This window comes from Ascaphus truei, chromosome 5, assembly GCF_040206685.1.
Source record: "Ascaphus truei isolate aAscTru1 chromosome 5, aAscTru1.hap1, whole genome shotgun sequence".
Taxonomy (NCBI): Eukaryota; Metazoa; Chordata; class Amphibia; order Anura; family Ascaphidae; genus Ascaphus; species Ascaphus truei.
The window spans coordinates 192,194,723-192,216,138 of NC_134487.1; the positions used below are offsets into that span (position 1 = coordinate 192,194,723).

The window sequence follows — 21,416 nt, forward strand, 5'->3', positions numbered from 1 at the left end:
GCCGGCGGGTGTGACCGGCTGACGCCGCGGGGGTCCCGAGGGAGCCCGGGGGTCGCACGGGTGTCCCCGGCTGACCCAGCGGGTCCCCGGCTCACCAAGCGGGGGTCCCCGCGGGCCTGCGGTACCAATGTTACACCTCCAAAAATAATAAACAATAATTATAACTAAATACACCTCCCTAACACATACAATACAGTAATGGCCAAAATTACTATTATCCAAATATGGATAATAATGCATTTGGCCATTTTAAATACATATAAATTACAATAAATACAGTCAAAACATATTACACTTACCTTTTACAGGCACCCACGATGAAGGCCGTCTTCATCCTCATCTTCATTCTGCCCATGCCCCTCCGGTGCTGCAAAACATGCACAACAATTACAATAGCCAATGTAATGTCCCCTAACCCCTTAATCACCATAGCGGTTATTAACCGCTACAGTCATTAAGTAGTTAACCCACCCTCACCCACCACTCGGGAGGCCTACATACCCTCCCACACTAACCCCCCACCCCGTGAGGCCTAACCACCCTCACCCACTACCCACAAGGGAGGCCTACCCACATACCCTTGGGGCCAATAACCCCTCCCCCCACCCCCAGTACCCACAATAAAAACAACACACTGCCCCACAATAAACATCATTCTATTTATTAAATACATTACCCACCCCCTGTGCCCCCCCCCATAAATACATGATTTATCCTTTTACATACGGGGTTCATACCCCAGCCCCACGCGAGTCCTCGGCGGGCCTGGCGGGTCACCTGACAGACCTAAAGGGTACCAGCAACTTGTTTCACACAGGTTCTGGAGGCCTGTTGGTGGGTCCCGCCAAGCGCCATGGCCCCCAGGTGGTCTCCGCGGGTCACCGTGGGCTACAAATGGGTCCCCATGGTAGGCACGCGGATGTCTGGGAGCCCCGGGTCAGACCCACAGGTGTCTGCGGGGTCTCGGGTGGTTCTCTGGGGGTCTGGGGACTCACGAGTGCTCACAACTGGTCCGCGGTGCCCCCACGGATGTGGGACCACCGGTTCTTCCCCGCACACTACGGGTCCGCGGTGCCTCCACAGTTGTGAGGCCACCGGTTCTTCCCCGCAGGTGTCACCCGTGGAACCACCAGCCTGATACCCGTGAGATACCCGAGGATAGCGCAGGTGGTCTCTAGAGGTCTCACGCAGAACCAAGGAACAAACCCTGAATGTAAAATAAATAAACCTGGCCATACATTCAATACATACATCCCCCCCAACACCCCCCCCCAACACTTACAGTACAATAATGTGCCAAATAACTATTATCCAGATATGGATAATAGATTATTTGCCCATTATTAAACACATAAAACATGCATAAATCAAAACATGCATTTTTAATCTTAAAATCACCACATTGCATGTTAAAATAAATCCAGCAGCCATTGTAAATATAAAAAAAACAAACTGCAGCTCCACAAATGTCTATGAAATGTCACACAATTGCATTGAGTGTGTACAAGATGCAATTAATCTGTGCATCATGTAATACTATACAAAATATATGTAACAATAAAATACATGTAACGGTGTTTCTGGCCCGGCCTGACCCACCCAATCTCACATTGGCCCCTGTGGTCTAACCGGACCCCATTACAGTGTGGATATGTCATATGGTGCACCTGCTGGCTACAGGACTCCTGAGTCTCCCGCATGATGGTGTGTGGGGAGAACCCGTCAGACAGGCAGCTGAGGTAGTGTGCTGAGTCTCACCTAGTTCCAGTGCAGCGCCTCCACCTCACCAGGGTCCCTGCGTCCGCAAGGGGATGATCCTGGCGAGGAACTCCTCTGTGGTGCTCCTCTCTGTACACTCATTCCAGATAGATACACGAGAGGGTTTCTGGCTGAACTCATCTTTATTGACACGGTGGGCATAGCTGCCCTCCACAAGGAGTATCTTCAGCCGCTCATCTCGCCAGTGCTCCCTTTAGTTAGGTATGTCACCTAGATCAGGGATTCACTATTCCCGCAGGAATCACTGTCCTGTGCCAGGTCCCTGGACACAGCCTCCCATGGAGTTACTATAACATAACTGACACTCTGATAGAACTTTAACTCCTTCCTCAGCTCTGACAAGAGCTGGAACTCCTTTCTCTGCAGAACAACTACTAACACAACTTTCCAGCAACTAACTTTGCAACACAGTGCTGTGCCTTATGTAAGCTTCTGAGGCTGACACACCTCTGACATCACTAACCATGGAGTCAGAGCATGTGACCAGTCCCAGCCATACACAGAGCACCCCACCAGGGTGTGAGGGGAAACCTCCATAATTACTGCTGGCATGCCCACACTTACCAGGCCTTACTGCCAACAGGAGAGATGACTGTAGGCATTTTACATGACCGCTACATTCTCCCCCTGGTGAATCCCATCGTCCTCGCTGGGACCTAAATTTGTATACCTCTTTCCAGGAAGCACTGTAACGGAAAACATAATTAACATCACACAAATTTCCTCATAATACAGTACATATGAATACAGTCATCCGCCAAGCCCGCCCCGACCAGCAGCCACGAACCCGCGTAATGTCTCAGTACCCCCTTAATAATAGTGATCTGGGTCAGGTTTCCTCACTTCCCGGTTACCCATATCCAGGACCGTAACATAATAATGCCTAGGTGATCCTCTCTCTGGCACATAGGTCACCCTATGTTTGTGAACATTTCTCCCTATGCTCCACACTCGCATCAGGGTGTCTATTCTTTCTTCCGCCTTTTTACCTACAATGTCGCTCCCCCTATTGGTTAAGTACAGCTCTATAGTTTCTTGGAGCCACAGTTCCCTATTGTCCTCAATTTCATCCATCAGGGGCTCCGGAACATAGGGATACTCCAACCCATGGGACTTTTTATATCTGGCTATTATAGCCCTCTCCGCCCTACTGACCCTGGTCAGATCCGCATTACCTGCCCTCCCAGGTAACACCCATGATAGGGGCTCATCAGAATCTACTGGGTCTGACAGTGTGTCGGGACCCATGGGCGCTATGTCTCTACGCTCCAGCTGGAACCACCTCTTCTGTAGTTCCCTGTCCCTCTGCTCTGGTGTAAACTCTCCCTCTTTCCACCAGAAGTCTACCACGTCCTCCCGCCGGATGAGGAACCGAGTACGGTCCATCCATGCGGAATACCCCTCAAATAGTGGAGCCCACCACCTGGTCTCCTTAAAGGGATTAGGCCCTGGTTCCCGGTCATCATCAAACGAAAATACCCCTGACGACCTTGTGGATCGCGAGTTGAACCACCTCGAGGACCCCGGAGCCTTTACTGCCGGTTGGGGTGCTGTATCCGCCACCCTCAATTCCCCTCCTCCCCGTGAATCACCTTCCGTAGCTCCACTGAGCTGCCTCTCCCCAGTCCGTTTTTCCTCCCCCCCCAAAGGTATGTCCACAAGTTCCAAGCTGGGCGGTGAACCCGGTGACCGTGTGATAGGGGTAGGGGCATTAGCTAGGGCATGGGGTTGGGTATAGGGGCATGGGACAGGACCCCACGGGGTTACGACCCGCTCCTGGCTGTCCGTAGACTGGTCCAAGGATGATGTCTCACCCTCCTCAGTCCTGACACCGTCTCTCCATTTTCTGGGCAATACGAGCGGTCGGGGGCCTTCCCCCAATCGCCGAAGCGTCGCTGCTTCCCCTTCCTGGGTTCCGCTGTCGCCACCGGAAGTGACGTCCTCCCCGGAACCGGAAGCGTCGCCATCTCGCGTTGGACCCCCATGCGGGATCTCTTCTTCCACGACGACATCCGGTTGCTCCGCCGTCGCCACCGGAAGTGATGCCGTTCCTCCACGTGCGCGTTGGGCCTGGCGCGGCCCTTCCAGCGCTTCGCCGTCTGTTGTGACCAGGTAAGAGATAGGGCTTTTTGGCTTACCCATCCGCAGGGGTGTAGGCGTCTCTCTCCCATCTCCGCCAGGTCCTGGGATGGCGGGACTCCGTCGGTCGGATCGCCGATCTGCGGGGGACGTCCGGTCACTCACCCCACGGGGCGTCGTTCTCCCCGTCTGTCTTTTCCGCTCCGTTCTTGCTACCGCCAGCTCACGGAGATCCTCATCAGAGTAGTCCCCTCGCCCCGACCTAGGGGTCGCGGGGCGGGGTGAAAGTCTCTTTGCCCCTGTCGCGGGGTTTAATCCAGCCGCCTCAATGGCCAGTGACCCAGCCGACTTGACCGGCTCCAGTCCCCTGTCTCCGGGACTCGCGCGGTTGATCCACAGCGTGCCCGGGGACTCAGCAGAGCGCCGTGTCACATCCACCGGGGGGTCAGCAGGCTGTATTGGGACGAATGTGGGCATAGGCCACAGATACAAAGTCCCGCAATGAGGGCAACGTGCCATCGTATTCACTGTACCTCCGGGCAGCCCGCATTGTAGGCAGAGCCCGACTACCGTCTCTGTATTGGCCACCCTCACCACCAGCACCCCGCCGGGCACTGAGTAGGGCTGGGTGGAGACCATAGTGCCCACAGTGGAGGAGCAGGCCATTCTTTGTACAGGAGTCACTTCCTGTACAGGTCTCTCCTTCTCTGTGGTTCCTCGCAACTGACTGGTGGAAGTTGCTGGATCCGCCACTCCCTGCTTCGGCTCCTCCCTTCTCTGACAGAGTTGGAACCCGCCCCCAGGGGTTGCAATAATGGGCGGGTCCCACAGGGGAATATCATGCCCCTTAATTAAGGCCGCACCTCTCTCAGTCCTGGTGGGCGCGGTCTGCGTTTTCGCGCCAGTCTCCTCCCCAGAGCTGGAGTCCTTTCCCGCAGCTAGTTCCCGCCTTCTCCTTGCAGCAGCTTTTTGCACAAGGTACCTTTGCTTGCAAATCACCTCCACGGCCGGAACTACTTTTTGTAGTGGCGCCGTCTGGATATCAGTCCCTGGGCCCAGTGGGTGCATCCCCACAGGCCATAATTGAAAGTCACTCCCCCTGGTAGAAATCAGGGGAGGGTCCCATAGACTCAACGGTTGACTCAGCACAGGGGCTGAATTAGTCACTGTCCATCCCGGCACAGCCATAGCTTTCGCGCCTTGCCCCCCTTCAGGGCGGGGCTCTGCTGTTCGCGCCATTCCCGGCCAGCTCTGTGCAAGTCCTGCAGCAGCCATTTTTTCTGTAACTGTCCCATGCGGTTTCCCTAGCAAGCGGGAACCGCCATTTTGGTTGACTTTTGAGCCCAAAAAGTCCATCTGTTTGCTCTCCTCACGAGGTTCTCCCCCAATTATGACAATTTCCTCACACTCTTCAAGGGTGGCCCCTCGCTGTCCCATACAGGATAAAAACGGGGCAGCCATAGCCTTCGCTCCGCTCCAGAGCAGCCTGGTCAATGACAACTCGGCGACAGTCTGCTCTTCAGTGGGTTGCACGCCACGGGTGCCCTCCCCATCAGCCTCTGTCCGCCATTTTACGTTCTCCGCGCCACGCGGATCCTCCACTCTCTCATAACAGTTGTCGTACATGAGGCTCCACTCTGCGGGGCAGCCACCACACCGGTACAATAAAGATTAGCTCAGATGCACCACCACATGTGTACCTTATCTAGGTGTGACTCAGTGTTGCACTACCTCAGGCTAGGCTCACTCTCTCAGTGTCTGCTGTGACTCCTTCCTCCCAGTCTGTGCTCCCTACGGTGAGTGTCTGGAATGGCTAGGTACTCTGGCTGGCTCTGCCATGCAGTACTTGGGGCGTCTACCTGTCTTGGTCAGCCTGGCGCAGACCCTCTCCAGGACTCCTGACCAAGTTAACAGGCTGTCCCTTCTGGCATCCTACCAACTAGCACTGCCTCAAGGTGACTCGGTCAGCTATAGCCCGCTCCAGACCCCTCACTCCCTTCAGGCCCCTAGGTTGTCCCTGCGAACTGACAATATCCTGTCAGCCCCCTGACCACCCCTAGGTCCGTCCCTACGCAGCACAAAGTGGCAGCAGACACTCTCCCTGTTTCCCAGTGACCTAGCTAAAAGCCTGTCCTGTTGACGGATCTGCTCTCAGCAGCGCCTCCAAATGTAACGGTGTTTCTGGCCCGGCCTGACCCACCCAATCTCACATTGGCCCCTGTGGTCTAACCGGACCCCATTACAGTGTGGATATGTCATATGGTGCACCTGCTGGCTACAGGACTCCTGAGTCTCCCGCATGATGGTGTGTGGGGAGAACCCGTCAGACAGGCAGCTGAGGTAGTGTGCTGAGTCTCACCTAGTTCCAGTGCAGCGCCTCCACCTCACCAGGGTCCCTGCGTCCGCAAGGGGATGATCCTGGCGAGGAACTCCTCCGTGGTGCTCCTCTCTGTACACTCATTCCAGATAGATACACGAGAGGGTTTCTGGCTGAACTCATCTTTATTGACACGGTGGGCATAGCTGCCCTCCACAAGGAGTATCTTCAGCCGCTCATCTCGCCAGTGCTCCCTTTAGTTAGGTATGTCACCTAGATCAGGGATTCACTATTCCCGCAGGAATCACTGTCCTGTGCCAGGTCCCTGGACACAGCCTCCCATGGAGTTACTATAACATAACTGACACTCTGATAGAACTTTAACTCCTTCCTCAGCTCTGACAAGAGCTGGAACTCCTTTCTCTGCAGAACAACTACTAACACAACTTTCCAGCAACTAACTTTGCAACACAGTGCTGTGCCTTATGTAAGCTTCTGAGGCTGACACACCTCTGACATCACTAACCATGGAGTCAGAGCATGTGACCAGTCCCAGCCATACACAGAGCACCCCACCAGGGTGTGAGGGGAAACCTCCATAATTACTGCTGGCATGCCCACACTTACCAGGCCTTACTGCCAACAGGAGAGATGACTGTAGGCATTTTACATGACCGCTACATACATTATGAACAATGTCCCCTAACCAGCAATGCCATCATGAAAATCAATTATAAACTAAGCAACATCAATACAATTAGCATCAATTAATCCATTTCCTCAAACAATTACAATATAGTGTGGGAGGGTATGTAGGCCTCCCAAGTGGTGGGTGAGGGTGGGTTAACCCCTTAATGACTGTAGCGGTTACTAAGGTGGCACCAAAGGGACAGGCTGACGTATTTCCTTCACAACTTCAAGGCGATTGAGTATATCTCATAAATGCTTTATTTCTTACTCTGTTTGTGAGTGCGCTTTTATAACCTCATAAATACCTTTTTATACTTTATCACACTAGGAATGCGCCTGTTTTTTCTTTTTGTTTTCTGCAGATATATATATATATATATATATATATATATATATATATAATTATGAAACCTATCCTTGATTCATTTTTGCATTGCCGGTATAACCAACCCCACACTGAGGAGACCAATTAAGGTCGAAACAGTCTGTCTATGGGTGGGTTTGCTGGCTATGCATCTTAACCCTGGCTGTGCTCAAAGCTGTGACCATTCAGCAAGCTTAAGCCTATAGGGAACCATGTTTATTGTTTTGAAGCAAAAGGTGGCACTGTGTGCTCATTTGCATGTCATTTCCCAGAATCCCTTGCTGCAGGGGAAGTGCTGTGTGCTGGGTGAAAATGGTGAAAGGCGGGGTTGCAGACCTGTCTAAGACATGCAAATGAGCACACAGTAATATTTAAATTTGCTATATATATATATATAACAGAAAAAAAAGAAGAACAGGCGCCCGATCTTCGTGTGATAACGTAATAACATTTAATAAAACATGAACAAGACGATTCAAAACTCACAAGATTCCAAATAATAAGGGCATTGTATGAGTGAAACTCATGCTCCAGACCCGCTGTGTGTTGCCGCCACGGCGCTACTCCTCTACTGGGGATGCTCCGGATTGACGTCACTCCTCTGCAGATGGTGTTACACCCTGGAGGTTCCTCCGGCAACTCCCGTCTATTAGATGCAGGTTCTCTTCGTGGTATAGAGTCCCAATGTGCCGGAACGGAGTTTAGCTTCACTCTCCCAACTGGCACTGATTGTGAGCACTTTAAAATGGCTATGATAACACATCCCTACGCTTTTCTTTAGACTAAGCTGATTTCTTCAGGAGATATTGGTTGGCTGGACCGGAAGGGTTTAAATACACCTACAAACCAATCCGTAAAGACATCTTATAATTACTTAATTTTATACACATGATGGTTAAATACAATGAACAGAACTTCCAATTAATGCGTTACCAACACACATAATGGAACTTAATTTGTACACAATTACATGTGATTCATAAGATCTTAGCAATACAATGGCTTTGATACAAATAATTCTACACATGCAACTTATGAATGATAATTAATTAATTATTTCAATTAATTGATGGCTAAAACATGATGAACAACTAATTTGGGATGGCATAAATAAATTATTACACAATAACGAATTTAAGGGAGGATTACTTACATAACATAAATGCGAAAGAAAGAAAGGGAAGATGAAAAAAGAGAGCAATTTGGTTTGAAATTAAATCATTGGATGAATTAATATGTAGGTAATTGAGGTTTTTAACCCCAAACGGGATAAATCCTTATTTTGGACTGTAAATAAGTTGTTTTAAAACATATTGATTATAGATGGTCATATTAATTAATTCATAACTAATTTAATCCCGTTTTTAGTATAGATTAAAAAAAATTCCAACCCCATATCTCTCTATATATCTTAATATATAAAATCGAAAGGTTGGTACTAGCTGCGGTGAATCTGATTGGTCCTCAGCCTCTGGCCAATCAGATTGGTGGCTCTATGACGTCACCCAACTCTCTCTCTCCCCCTCTCCCTCTCCCCCACCGGCTCCCGGACGGAGGGGAAGCGCGGCGCGGCCCTCCAGCCCCAGCCGCCAACGCTCACTTCCCTCCCTCCCCGGCGGGGGGACAAGCAGTGGGCAGGCAGCCTCCGGAAGGACCCCCTTCCTCCTGCAGCTGCCCCCGGTAAAATGGCGGCGCATAGCAGACAGGCGGGGGGTGGTATTCAGTCAGGAGAGAGGGGGGGGGGGAGTTAGTCAGGAGATAGGGGGGGGAGGGAGTCAGGAGAGAGGGTGGGGGAGAGAGTCAGGAGAGAGGGGGGGGAGAGAGGGAGTCAGGAGAGATGGGGGGGAGAGAGGGAGTCAGGAGAGAGGGGGGGGGAGGGAGTCAGGAGAGAAGGGGGGGAAGCTTGAACAGCTGTGAAGAGGGGGGGAAGGGAGTTGAGAGAGAGGATGGGGGAGGCAGAACATTACATCACCGGCAACGCCGGGTATATCAGCTAGTGCATAATAAATAGCAATAATACAGTAAATATTTTTGCAGTGACTGAATATTATTACAAAAATAATACCCAATTAATGTAACCTTATTGTAGTATGAAAATCTGACTTTGAAACTATAATAAAGAAGAGAAAATAGTTAGCAACCAATAGCGATATTAAATGTGACACTCAAATGTGTATAAACCCATGTAAATATACTATAGTAGTTATCACTAATGTGATCTCAGATGGTAGACATAAAAATGCCTTTTGTTGACAAAATACCCTATTGGTCAAAATAAGGATAAAAAGTTTTGGAATGACATTTTATGCAAGAAGAGAAAGAGAACTTTACTTGACTGTATATTGAAATATGTAATATGAATAATTTGCTATATAATCAATAGATAGATATTGAAATTACATACTTCAATATTTTCATATTATAATAAGAAAAGATAATGAACACACAAGACAGTGTGGTCAAAAGAAATTCACTTATATGCACACCACTAATACATAAAACATAACCTTTATTGACCTTTATTGACATTACATAAAACATATATTACCGATAGTGTTAGTGTAACCGCAAATTAAAATTAGATGTGACGAGCTGCTAATCCCCTAGTCTAAATAGTAAATGGTAGATAATACAATCACCTAAGGGATACTCAGAGCAGAAGCAGCAGTGGTATAATTAACCGACTAAGACCAGATCTAAATTGCACCACAATTAACATTATATTTGGATGCAAAAAAGTTTACTAGCATTATTGTAATGTATCTTTAATAGAGGTACATATCAATGACAAAGTACTCCTTTGTGGATCTCCTTGGGGTAGATATCACGACTCCTACTTGGAAGTCTTTTTACTTTAGTGTGATGTTAATGCAGCTGACCAGCAGTTACTTACTTATTGTGTATTTACACCTTAAATATCTATGCACTGGTACCATCTATCATTACAGGGGATATGTGATTGATTCTACTCCTGCGGTGTCAGTTCATATATTTGTGCTCTCTGTTCTTGACCACTTTGTACCTGCACACAGGGTGTAGAGGTGCTGTGGCAATTTGTGGTATAGGGGCTTGGTATTATCTACCCCAAGGAGATCCACAAAGGAGTATTTTGTCATTGATATGTACCTCTATTAAAGGTACATTACAATAATGCTAGTAAACTCTTTTGCATCCAAATATAATGTTAATTGTGGTGCAATTTAGATCTGGTCTTAGTCGGTTAATTATACCACTGCTGCTTCTGCTCTGAGTATCCCTTAGGTGATTGTATTATCTACCATTTACTATTTAGACTAGGGGATTAGCAGCTCGTCACATCTAATTTTAATTTGCGGTTACACTAACACTATCGGTAATATATGTTTTATGTAATGTCAATAAAGGTTATGTTTTATGTATTAGTGGTGTGCATATAAGTGAATTTCTTTTGACCACACTGTCTTGTGTGTTCGTTATCTTTTCCGATTCACTTTAGTTCACAGGTTGCACCCACCTGTTAATTATCGATTATTTAATTAATTAATTAGTATGGTTCCTAGTTGATCAGTCCCTACCTCCTCTTCCCTTTTTTGCATATTATAATAATAATAAAAATAAAGTTCATAATATATTACATTTTGCTTATACAGTTTACATATGTGATATTCGCTGTGACCACTAAAAACTATTATAATATGAAAATATTGAAGTATGTAATTTCAATATATATCTATTGATTATATAACAAATTGGAAAAGAATAACATCTTTGAGGAGTCATGAAGAATCGTCAGTATTTTCCTATTACTTTTTAATTGTGAAGAACATGATTATTATAATTCAGATGCATTCCTACAGTCAGCAGTGGGGAAAAATATTGAAACATGATGTATTTATAAACAAATATAATTAACTTTTTTAATTCACAGCTTATAAGATGGAATCCTGAATGTCATCTGATGCAGAATTTCATTAATGAATCCTAAATATCACCTCATTTACAAATCCTGAATTTCAACTCGTACATGGATCAGAAATATCATCTTGTTCATGGATCCTGAATATCTCATTCACGAATCCTGCATACCATCTCATTCATGAAGAATAAATACCACCTCGTTCAGGAATCCAGAATTAATTTTATGTAGAGTTAGTAAACAAATGTTGCAGAGGATTTTTTTTTGGGGGGGGGGGGAATTTTTATATATAGTGAAGCTGTTTTATATATAGTTCAGGCTGTTTCTGGATGGAAATCCCAGTAGACTTCAGAGATGTGTTACCTCAAATGAGACCTGAGTGAGTCTGCCCCATACAGGTCTCCCAGGGTACCAGAGTTAAAATTACCATAACTATAGCAAACTTAATTGACTCATATCTTTTTATATTTTAGATTGGACTATGGAAGATAAGATTCCTGAATATTGTCTGGCTGAGAACTATGAAAACTCATATAAAGCAAACACAGAGAGAAACACCACAGAAAGAGATTCCATTATTTTTGGAAGGCTAAATCTCACCCAATCGTATAATCCCGAAGAATATATAAATATTCAACCTACATTGTCTAATAATGAAATTAAAAAGGGTAATTCAGAAACTACACAAACCATTGAAGAAATGCGTATAATAACGTTTGAGCACACTGGAAATGGGGGCGGCTGTTTAGATGAATTAGAAGATACTACTCAACCCAGAACACATACAGAAGAGAAGCAATTTCCATGCACAGACAATACGAATATATTAACCAACAATTCTCATTTCCTCAATCCCCAGAGCATACGCACAGGAAAAAGGCTATATGGCTGTAATGAATGTGAGAAAACCTTTGCTTGTAACTCCGCTCTTGTTACACACGAGAGAACTCACACAGGAGAGAGGCCATTTGCCTGCACTGAATGTGAGAAAACCTTTATTTACAACTCGGCTCTTGTGATACACCAGAGAACGCACACCGGAGAGAAACCGTATATTTGCACAGAGTGTGGAAAATGCTTTACTTGCAGCTCTGCTCTTGCTCAACACCAGAGAAGCCACACAGGAGAGAGGCAGTTTCCCTGCACTGAATGCGGGAAAAGCTTTACTCGTAGCTCATCTCTCATTATTCACCAGAGAAACCACACGGGAGAAAGACCGTATTCATGCAATGAATGTGGGAAGTGCTTTACTAGCAATGGAACCCTTCTAATCCACCAGAGGACTCACACAACAAAGAAACCGTATGTATGTACAGAGTGTGAAAAAAGCTTTGCATCCAGCTCACATCTTGTGGTACACGTACGGACTCACTCAGGAGAGAAACCGCATACATGCACTGAATGTGGATTAGGCTTTGCCTGCCATTCTACTTTTGCTCAGCACAAGAAAACTCACACAGGAGACCAGCAATTCATATGCAATGAATGCGGTAAGAGCTATACTCATAGCTCAGCTCTATTGATACACCGGACTAACCACTCAGAAAAAAAGCCCTACGCATGCACTGAATGCGGGAAAGAGTATGCGTGCAGTTCTGCACTAGTTCAGCATCAAAAAACCCACAAGGGTGAGAAGTTGTTTGCGTGCACTGAATGTGGAAAAAGTTACACTCGCAGCTCTCAGCTTTTAATACACTTGAGAGTCCACACGGGAGAAAGACCCTACGCCTGCACTGAATGCGGGAAACGCTTTACTTTGCAATCGGACCTCTTCAAACACCAGAGAGTTCACACAGGGGAAAAGCCGTATAAATGCAGTCAATGTGGGAAAAGCTTTACACAGAGCTCAAACCTTCACAAACACAAGAGAATACACTGGAAAGAGACATCGGTTATACAGGAACCCTTAGGCTTCCCTTATGATGTTTAGGAAATGTCATGCTATTAATGTTTGTTTTCTAGAGGGAGATAGCTCCTTCCACTTCCATTCCCATCAGTGGATGCTGGTAGCAATCGCATGATCGCTATCCCACTCAGGGGCCGCCAGGCTTCTGACAGAGACACGGTTAAAGCAGCAATCCATGCAGCTCCCGAGCCCCCTGGTTTCAAATATATTTGAAACCAGGGGGTCCTGGAGCTGAACCGCAACATTCCAAGCAATGGTGGCTCCCTGGCTCCTAAGATAATTGTATTTTTAAATTCCCTTACAAAAATTATTTTCCTGGATAAACAATATAATTACTTGGGTCAGCCTAAGTCATTGGACACAGTGGAGGCGATGGCCCGCGCGGCATAAACAAATGCATGTAAATGCATCAGTCTGGCCATGCTGCGCGCTATGAGACACATGCGACAGGATTTTGAGCCAGGAATTTGGGGGGGGGGGATTTTTCGTGCGAAGGCCGTGTTACGGCCGTGTTTTAGCCAATCAGGGCGAACCAAGCCGGATGATGTCACGGCAACGCCTCCACGTCGCTCACACAAGGCAGTCCACAAAATCGGTCAGGCGACAGGCACGCACCTCACTGTGCTCCGTCGCGCACGCTATGGCTGCAGCCTAACTGGCAACCAAAAGAAAACTGTAACATGATTGTGAGTTGACATTGCAGCTTTCCATTGGGTGACACCCACAGCCATCTTTGTTTTTTCCGTGCAAGTACTGGCAAAGGTAAATTAGTAATCCCAACAATTGGGGGGTGGGGTGGTCTCCTGAGCTTTGTGTCTTGTAGTTCAGCTCCAGGGGACCCTCTGGTTTATACTGTATAAGATTAACAAAATATGCTCACGCTGGCCAGACACATTGTAGTAATGTGTTTCATCGCGGCGAGCGAAAGCACGCGCCTGCTCACTGTCACCTTGTCTGCAGCCTAAAGAGTTAGGGGAGCTGTATAAGGAGAGGTATATGAAGCGATAGGAAGATTTAGAGGAGGAGTAAAATAGATCGGTTATGAAGCATCAGGAGGAGCTATAGGGAGCAATAGGAGGTTACAGAGAGTGATTATATACAGTGATAGGAGGGGTTATATGGGATAATAGGAGGTTATATGAAGGTAATAGGAGGTTATATGAAGCGGGTTTATAGAGAAATAGGAGTTACAGGGCAGGGATTATATGGAGCAATAGGACGAGCATATGAAAGGGTTATATGGAGCAATTGGAAAAGTTATAAGGAAAGGTTATATGGAGCAATAGGAGAAGTTTTATGGAAAGGTTATATGAAGCCATAGAAGTTATAGGGAGCAGTTATATGGGGTAGTAGGAGGAGTTATAGGGAGAGGTTCTATGGAGCAATATTAGGAGTTATAGGGAGAAGTTATAGAGAACAGTTATATCAACAAGTTTTTTGAGTTGTTGAGATGAACTTTTAAAAAGATATCTAAAAGTTTGTGCTTTGCTATTATTTGTTCCTTTTTTAGTATAAAAAAAAAACCACATAAGCCTAAAAGATGAGTAGTGTGTATATATATGTAGCCCCCTTTCCCGCTGACTAGAGAGACTACCGGTACTACCGTCACCTGTTTGGCTACCAGAAGGCCTGAACCTCTGCTAATGGGAGCCTGGGGTATAGTTTGTTTGCCTCGGTGCAGCGCCTCCACCTGTGAGGGATCCCCGCGTAGTGGGAGGAGCCCCTCACAGGAACAAATATACACAGTAATTACACACGTGTATATATCAACATTATTTACTGACGTGTAATCCACAACACAAGAAAACAAGGCCTTGCGAGGCTGCACCCTTACAGTAACACCTCCCGAGTGGAGCTCCCAAAGTACTGGAGTGCCTGGGCACTTAACCCCTTAGTGTCCACAGACTAGACCCTCCCCCAGAAAGTATGTGGGATAGCTACCCACAGTGTGTTTGGCCATTGGTGCACTTTTAGATAATACCTCCCTGGTCTCAGTCCAGACCAGGTTAACTGAGCAGCTGAGTCTGTGGATCTGCGACGTGGTCCCACGCCGTGAACTGCCTGGTCCTTGGCTGCGCTGATCCGTAGGCAGTTGCCTCTGGAGGGTTTTCCCAGTGGAGTGTACCCCTATAAAATAGTCTATGGGGATGTACGCCTGGATCTAATCCCAGACCACAGGTTACGCGTCACAGCATGGCGTATACACTGTGTCCCGGACACTACACAATACAGGGAAAGTGTCCCTACCTATGGGCTTCCCTATACAACTGCAGGTGCCTACTGTGAGTCGGGACTAACGGGCCTACGGGGGATAGCTGGCCTAGTCCCAGGGCTACTGGCACCTGGGACCCTACCTCTCTGCGTCCTACTCCTGACTGCCTACCTCACGCTCAGAGCACACAAATGTATCTTTTGTTTGCCAAGATCCTTGCTTTCCTATTGGCTGTCTCAGCTCACATGGTCTAGCCGCCCCAGGGGATCCTGGGTTATGTAGTTCCCCTGCGGAGCTCTTATATAATGGGCGCCACTTGCACTATGCAATGCGTATGCGCGAGGTGTACAAAGATGGGGGCCGGACCTCGTAGTCTTCTGCGCATGCACGAGTGTCTCTGCACATGCGCGCCAAGCAGCAATGGTCGGCGCCCGCTAGCCACAGCCACCCGGGAGCTCCTGGCGACCCGATAGCCCCACTACTAACACTCAGCCATCCCCGTCAGCCACAGTAGCCTCCCCCGTGCCTGCATCGGAGGTAAGGGGGGGCGGGCTATATATATATATATATATATATATATATATATATATATATATATATATAACAAAAGACAGAGGTGCCCAATGCCAAATCAAATTGACTAAACATATATGGTGGAAATACTTCTATAATAATAGTAATTACTTGGTTATTTAGTTAAACCCTTTGGCCAAAGCGTCGTAAGCCTGCATACCAAACATCAAGGTATAACCAAAAATGCAGGTCCTAACACTAAAACTGTGAACCCTTCCTGTGTGTGTTAATATAAATATATATAACAAAAAGAAGACAGCGCGGCTCCCATAGCATAATACTGTATAAAATAATTTAATAAATGCTCAATGCCCAGATTACGGCCACTCACAATGTATAAAATCAATACAGGCAAGGATCTCAAACCAAAATCTTTAAGGACTTCAACCGTTCCTCCGTTCGATACACAGTGCCCACGTGTATAGATGCCAGTGGTCTTCCGTCACGGACGCCAGGGGTGTGCGTCCACACTGAGTCCCTTCCTCGCTGAAGTCTCACGATAATTGTCCCGGATACCACAGCAATCAATGCACCGTGCATAAACGGCAGATTCGCCACAGGGAGTACTGGAGTACTTAGATGCAATATACCCAACATAAAATGGTATATTTGAGGTAGATTTTAATAGTCCATAAATGGATAGAGTGTCCTTGTCTTGGCCTACGCGTTTCGTCGCAGTATGCGACTTCCTCAGGGGATATTTTTTGCAGTACTCACTGTGACATTTCTATAGCATAGTACTTTATTAATTAGTTAACTGGCTACACACTGATACTGCATTGGTAACAGATTGTGCATCTGCTTTGAATTGGAAGAAGTGAAGAAGAGGGGGGAGGGAAGGATAAACACACATACAAAAGCTAAAGATTTTGGTTTGAGATCCTTGCCTGTATTTATTTTATACATTGTGAGTGGCCGTAATCTGGGCATTGAGCATTTATTAAATTATTTTATACAGTATTATGCTATGGGAGCCGTGCTGTCTTCTTTTTGTTTTATTATGTGAAGAGGAAAGTGGTTGTTCCTGAAGACTGGCAGCGGAGTCCTGTAATATCTCTTACGGCCCAGATAATAGAGAGAAATGCTGCACACCTCAAAATAGAAAAAAATGAATACAGTTACCGGTGCTCCAGTGTTAGAACGAAAGCCTGCAGTCAGTCCTGGATGTATGAACAAAGGCACATAGGGCACAACGGATTTGGCATATCCAAACTCATTTATTGAGCCAACACTGTGTTGGCTCAATAAATGAGTTTGGATATGCCAAATCCGTTGTGCCCTATGTGCCTTTGTTCATATCTCTTACGGCACCATCTGCTTTTGGGATTCGTATTTGTGCATCCTATCTCTCCCCTTTGTGTATCCCTCGGTTTGTTTGTTATTGTATGTTTGTTTGTGGTATATGTAGTTTGTTTTGGTGTGGTCACCTGGGCAATATTGCTTTAAATTTATATATTTTTTGGTGCACTATCATTAATCCACCTACCCAGGCGAGCGCAGCAGTATATTATATATATATATATATATATATATATATATATATATATATATATATATATATTTTTTTTTTTTTAAGTTTTATAACCATTTTTTAACTAATAGAAACATATAATAAGACAAAGAACATTGTGAAACAAGACATTTCATTTAATTTATAGAATCACAACATTAAATAAAATACAATAACAAATGCAGTTAAATAATCATACTACAGATTCTATTTATGTAGAGGGAAAATTTACATTAAATGCACCTATGTTTACAAATAAGTCAGTGAAGGATATTATATATCTATATAAGAATTACCTTTCTCTCAGACTGAGCCAAGATAAATCATTTGTGTATGTTTAAAGGATGAATCCCATGTAGCCGACCAGAAAACAATTTTTTGTAAAAAAAACAATGCTTATATGTTAAACTGGATCTAAAACCTATTATAAGGGAAGATGTTTATGTAGGGAATGATGAAAATGTAGAGACCTTGTGGATAGAAATTAGCAGTGGAGGTAAACATATAAAGAAAAAGTTTTGTAGGAATATGCTATAAACCACCAAATATCTGTGAGATTGAGGAAGCTAAAATACTTTTGCAAATGCAGAAGACATCAAAACTAGGTCATGTTTGTATAATGGGGGGATTTTAATTATCCAGACATAGCCTGGGGCAATGAGATTAGCATTACAACAAAAGGAAACAAGTTTTTGGGGGTGCTTAAAGACAATTATATGACCCAAATTATTGAGGGACCAACCAGGAAAGGGGCAATACTGGATTTGGTAATATCAAACAATGTAGAAGAAATAGCAAATATTCAAGTCCTGGAACATTTGGGTAACAGTGATCATAACATGGTCTCATTTGAAATAAATGATCAAAAAACAGATTACTTGGTTTCAACAAAGACCTTAAACTTTAGAAAGGCAGATTTTAATAAACTAATCTACAAGTAATACATTAGGATGATGCTTTTGCAGGGAAAAATGTAGAAGATAAATGGGCAGTCTTTAAAACATTGTTAGAAAAGCACACTTATCAGTGTATAACCTTGGGTAATAAGTATAAAAGAAATAAGTCAAAACCAATTTGGCTAAATAAACATGTAGGGGAGGAAATGAAAAAGAAGAGGCAGTCGTTTATATTCTTGAAGTCAGAAGGGACAGAGACATCGTATCAGAATTATAAGGAATGCAACAAAAATTGCAAAAGGGCAATCAAATTATCAAAAATGGATAATGAAAAAAGGATTGCAATAGAAAGTAAGATCAACCCTAAAAAGTTATTTAAGTACCTTAATAACAAAAAAATGAGAAAAGAAAATATAGGACCCTTTCGGTGTGAGATGGGCAGGCTGATTATTGGAGATAAGGGTTTGGTTTGGATATTGCAGAGGTATTAAACAAATTCTTTGCCTCTGTGTTTACTAGGGAAGAATCAATTTCAATTGTAGTGTCGCAGGAGGAAGCCATAACCTCTATATTAACGAACAATTGTTTAACTGAGGAAGAAGTTCATATTTAAAGTAAATAAGTCACCTGGCCCGGATGGCATACATCCAAGATTTCTGAAGGAGTTCAGTAATAAACTGAAAAAAAGTTCAGTAATAACCAAACCATTACATTTAATATTCAAGGACTCCATTTCCACATGCTCAGTACCACAAGACTGGCGTTAAGCAGATGTGGTGCCTTTATTTTTAAAGGGAGCTAGATCACAACCAGGGAATTACAGACCTGAAAGCCTGACTTCAATAGTGGGGAAACTACGTGAAGGTTTAATACGGGATAATATTCAGGAATACCTAATGGAAAACAACATTATTAGTAAGTCAGCATGGAGTTATGAAGGATAGATCATGCCAAACTAACCTTATTTGTTTCTTTGGAGATGTAAGTAGGAATTTAAACCAGGGTAATGCAGTTGATGTGGTCTACTTATATTTTGCAAAGGCTTTTAATATGGTTTCACACGAGATTGGTGTACAAAATAAAGCAAATTGGACTCAGTAAAAAATATATCGATTGAAAACTGGTTGAAAGACAGACAACAGAGGGTTGTCATAAATGGAACCTTTTCAGGTTGGGTTATGTTTGTGAGTGGAGTAAGAAGGAAAAAATGGACAGTGTGCAACTAAAACAGAAACCCACGTTGTCACGCTGTGCCCACCACAAACTAGACGAGACCCTCGGTACTGAGGTGGGAATAGAGTAAACACCACCGACAGGCACGGGAATCTGATCTGGAGTGTGCGTAGTTGCTCGCGCCGGGTCAGGAGCAGGGAGAGTAGAGGAATAGTGAATACTTGAGGAGTTGAGGGTAATAGAAGTACGGAACGTTGGAGGTACTAGTCGCTGGGGTCGGTGCTGGAGAAGGTAGAATAGTCAAGGTCTGAGAGCCGAGTTCAGGTTGGAAAGTTGCAGAGGGTCGAGCATAGCCAAGGTCGGGGTTCCAGAGAGGCGGTGGTCCAAAGGCAAGCCAAGGTCGGTACACGGGAGATCAAACAAGACAAGGCAGGATATCTAGGAGACAAGAGAGGTAAGCACAGGAACAGGAAGCTTATGCTCAGCCAATGTGCCAGTGGCACTGCTGAGCCTAAATAGGTAAGACAGCCCAATAGGAGCAAGATGCGGAACCGGGCGTGTTTGTGCAGAGCCTGTGATAGGCTATGGTAAGGAAGCCAGGTGAGAGTGCTGAGGCAATCAGTGCCTGTTGCCACGGAGCTTGGGTGAGTGGCGTGCGCGCCGCGCACAGGGAGTGTGCGCCGTGATTTGGAGGCGGGAACTCCCGCTGTGACCCCAGCCCGCATGAGGAGGAGCCGCGCGCATGCACAGAAGAAGCGGGAGTGCGCGTGGGAGCGTGCGAGTGCTGGGTTCCATCAGAGGCCGTCAGGGCAGGTAGGGGAGTAGTGCGCCTGCGTGTGAAGGTGCGTGCACCTGGCTCCTACACAGTACCCCCCCTTCAGGAGCGACCTCCGGGTGACTCCGGTAAGGTTTGAGAGGAAACTTCCGGTGGAACCTCTTGAGAAGGACAGGAGCATGGATGTGATGATGAGGGATCCAGGATCGTTCCTCTTGTCCGTATCCCTTCCAGTGAACCAGGTATTGTACAGTTCTTCTGGAAATTCTAGAATCAATAATGGACTGAACCTCGTATTCTTGTTGACCGTGTACGAGTTGCGGGATTGGAGCTGAGGATGAAGGATCTGGGATACAGGTACTCTGAAATGCAGGTTTGAGGAGAGATACGTGGAAGACCGAGGGAATCTTCATCGCGGGTGGAAGTTGTAGGCGGAAAGCTAACAGATTGATCTTCTCCACAATGCGGTAGGGCCCCAGGTATCTGGGTGCTAGCTTGAGGGTAGGCACTTTGAGTCGAATGTTTTTCGAAGAAAGCCATACCTTGTCCCCAGGTTTAAATTCAGGAGTCCCACGGCGGTGGCGATCGGCCTGACGTTTCTGTCTAGAGATGGCCGTCTTAAGGTTCTCCTGGATTCCTCTCCAGGATCTTTGTAAGGATAAGATCCGTTCATCAGCCGCTGGAACATCGGAGGGTGGGGTGTAGATGGGGAGTCGGGATGGATGGAACCCAAAGTTGATGGGGAATGGTGAATTTTGAGTGGATTCATTCCGTAGGGAATTGTGAGCGAATTCAGCCCAGGGCAGGAGGTCCACCCAATCGTCCTGTGTATCCGCAATGAAACAGTGTAGGTACTGCTCCAGCGTCTGGTTGGTTCTCTCCGTCTGCCCATTAGACTGTGGGTGATACCCGGAGGAAAAATTAAGGGAGATGCCTAGTCTTTGGGAAAACGCACGTCAGAATTTGGAAATAAATTGGGGACCCCGATCAGACACGATGGTTAATGGAACACCATGAAGGCGAAAGTCCTCTTGGACAAAAATATCAGCAAGGGAAGAAGAGTTCGGTAAACCTTTAGAGAGGAACAAAGTGAGATTGCTTCGAAAATCGGTCGATCATTACAAGAATGGTATTCATACCCTTGGAGACCGGTAACTCTGCAATAAAGTCCATAGCCAAATGGTTTCATGGGTGATCGGGAATGGGAAGGGGGTGTAGAAATCCTTGGGGTCTGTTACGGGGTGTCT

At 45.8% G+C, this 21,416-nt stretch overlaps 1 protein-coding gene across 2 annotated transcripts in view; it reads left to right on the forward strand.

The window, feature by feature from the left end:
* Positions 1-15,789, forward strand: part of LOC142495701 (uncharacterized) — a 63,299-nt gene extending 47,510 nt beyond the window's left edge. For both annotated transcript variants that reach the window (XM_075601547.1, XM_075601546.1), the window contains one exon: positions 11,598-15,789. In XM_075601547.1, the coding sequence (XP_075457662.1) occupies positions 11,606-13,054 (1,449 nt within the window). In that variant the 5' untranslated portion in view covers positions 11,598-11,605 and the 3' untranslated portion in view covers positions 13,055-15,789. The remainder of the gene's footprint in view (positions 1-11,597) is intronic.
* Positions 15,790-21,416: the final 5,627 nt, after the last annotated feature.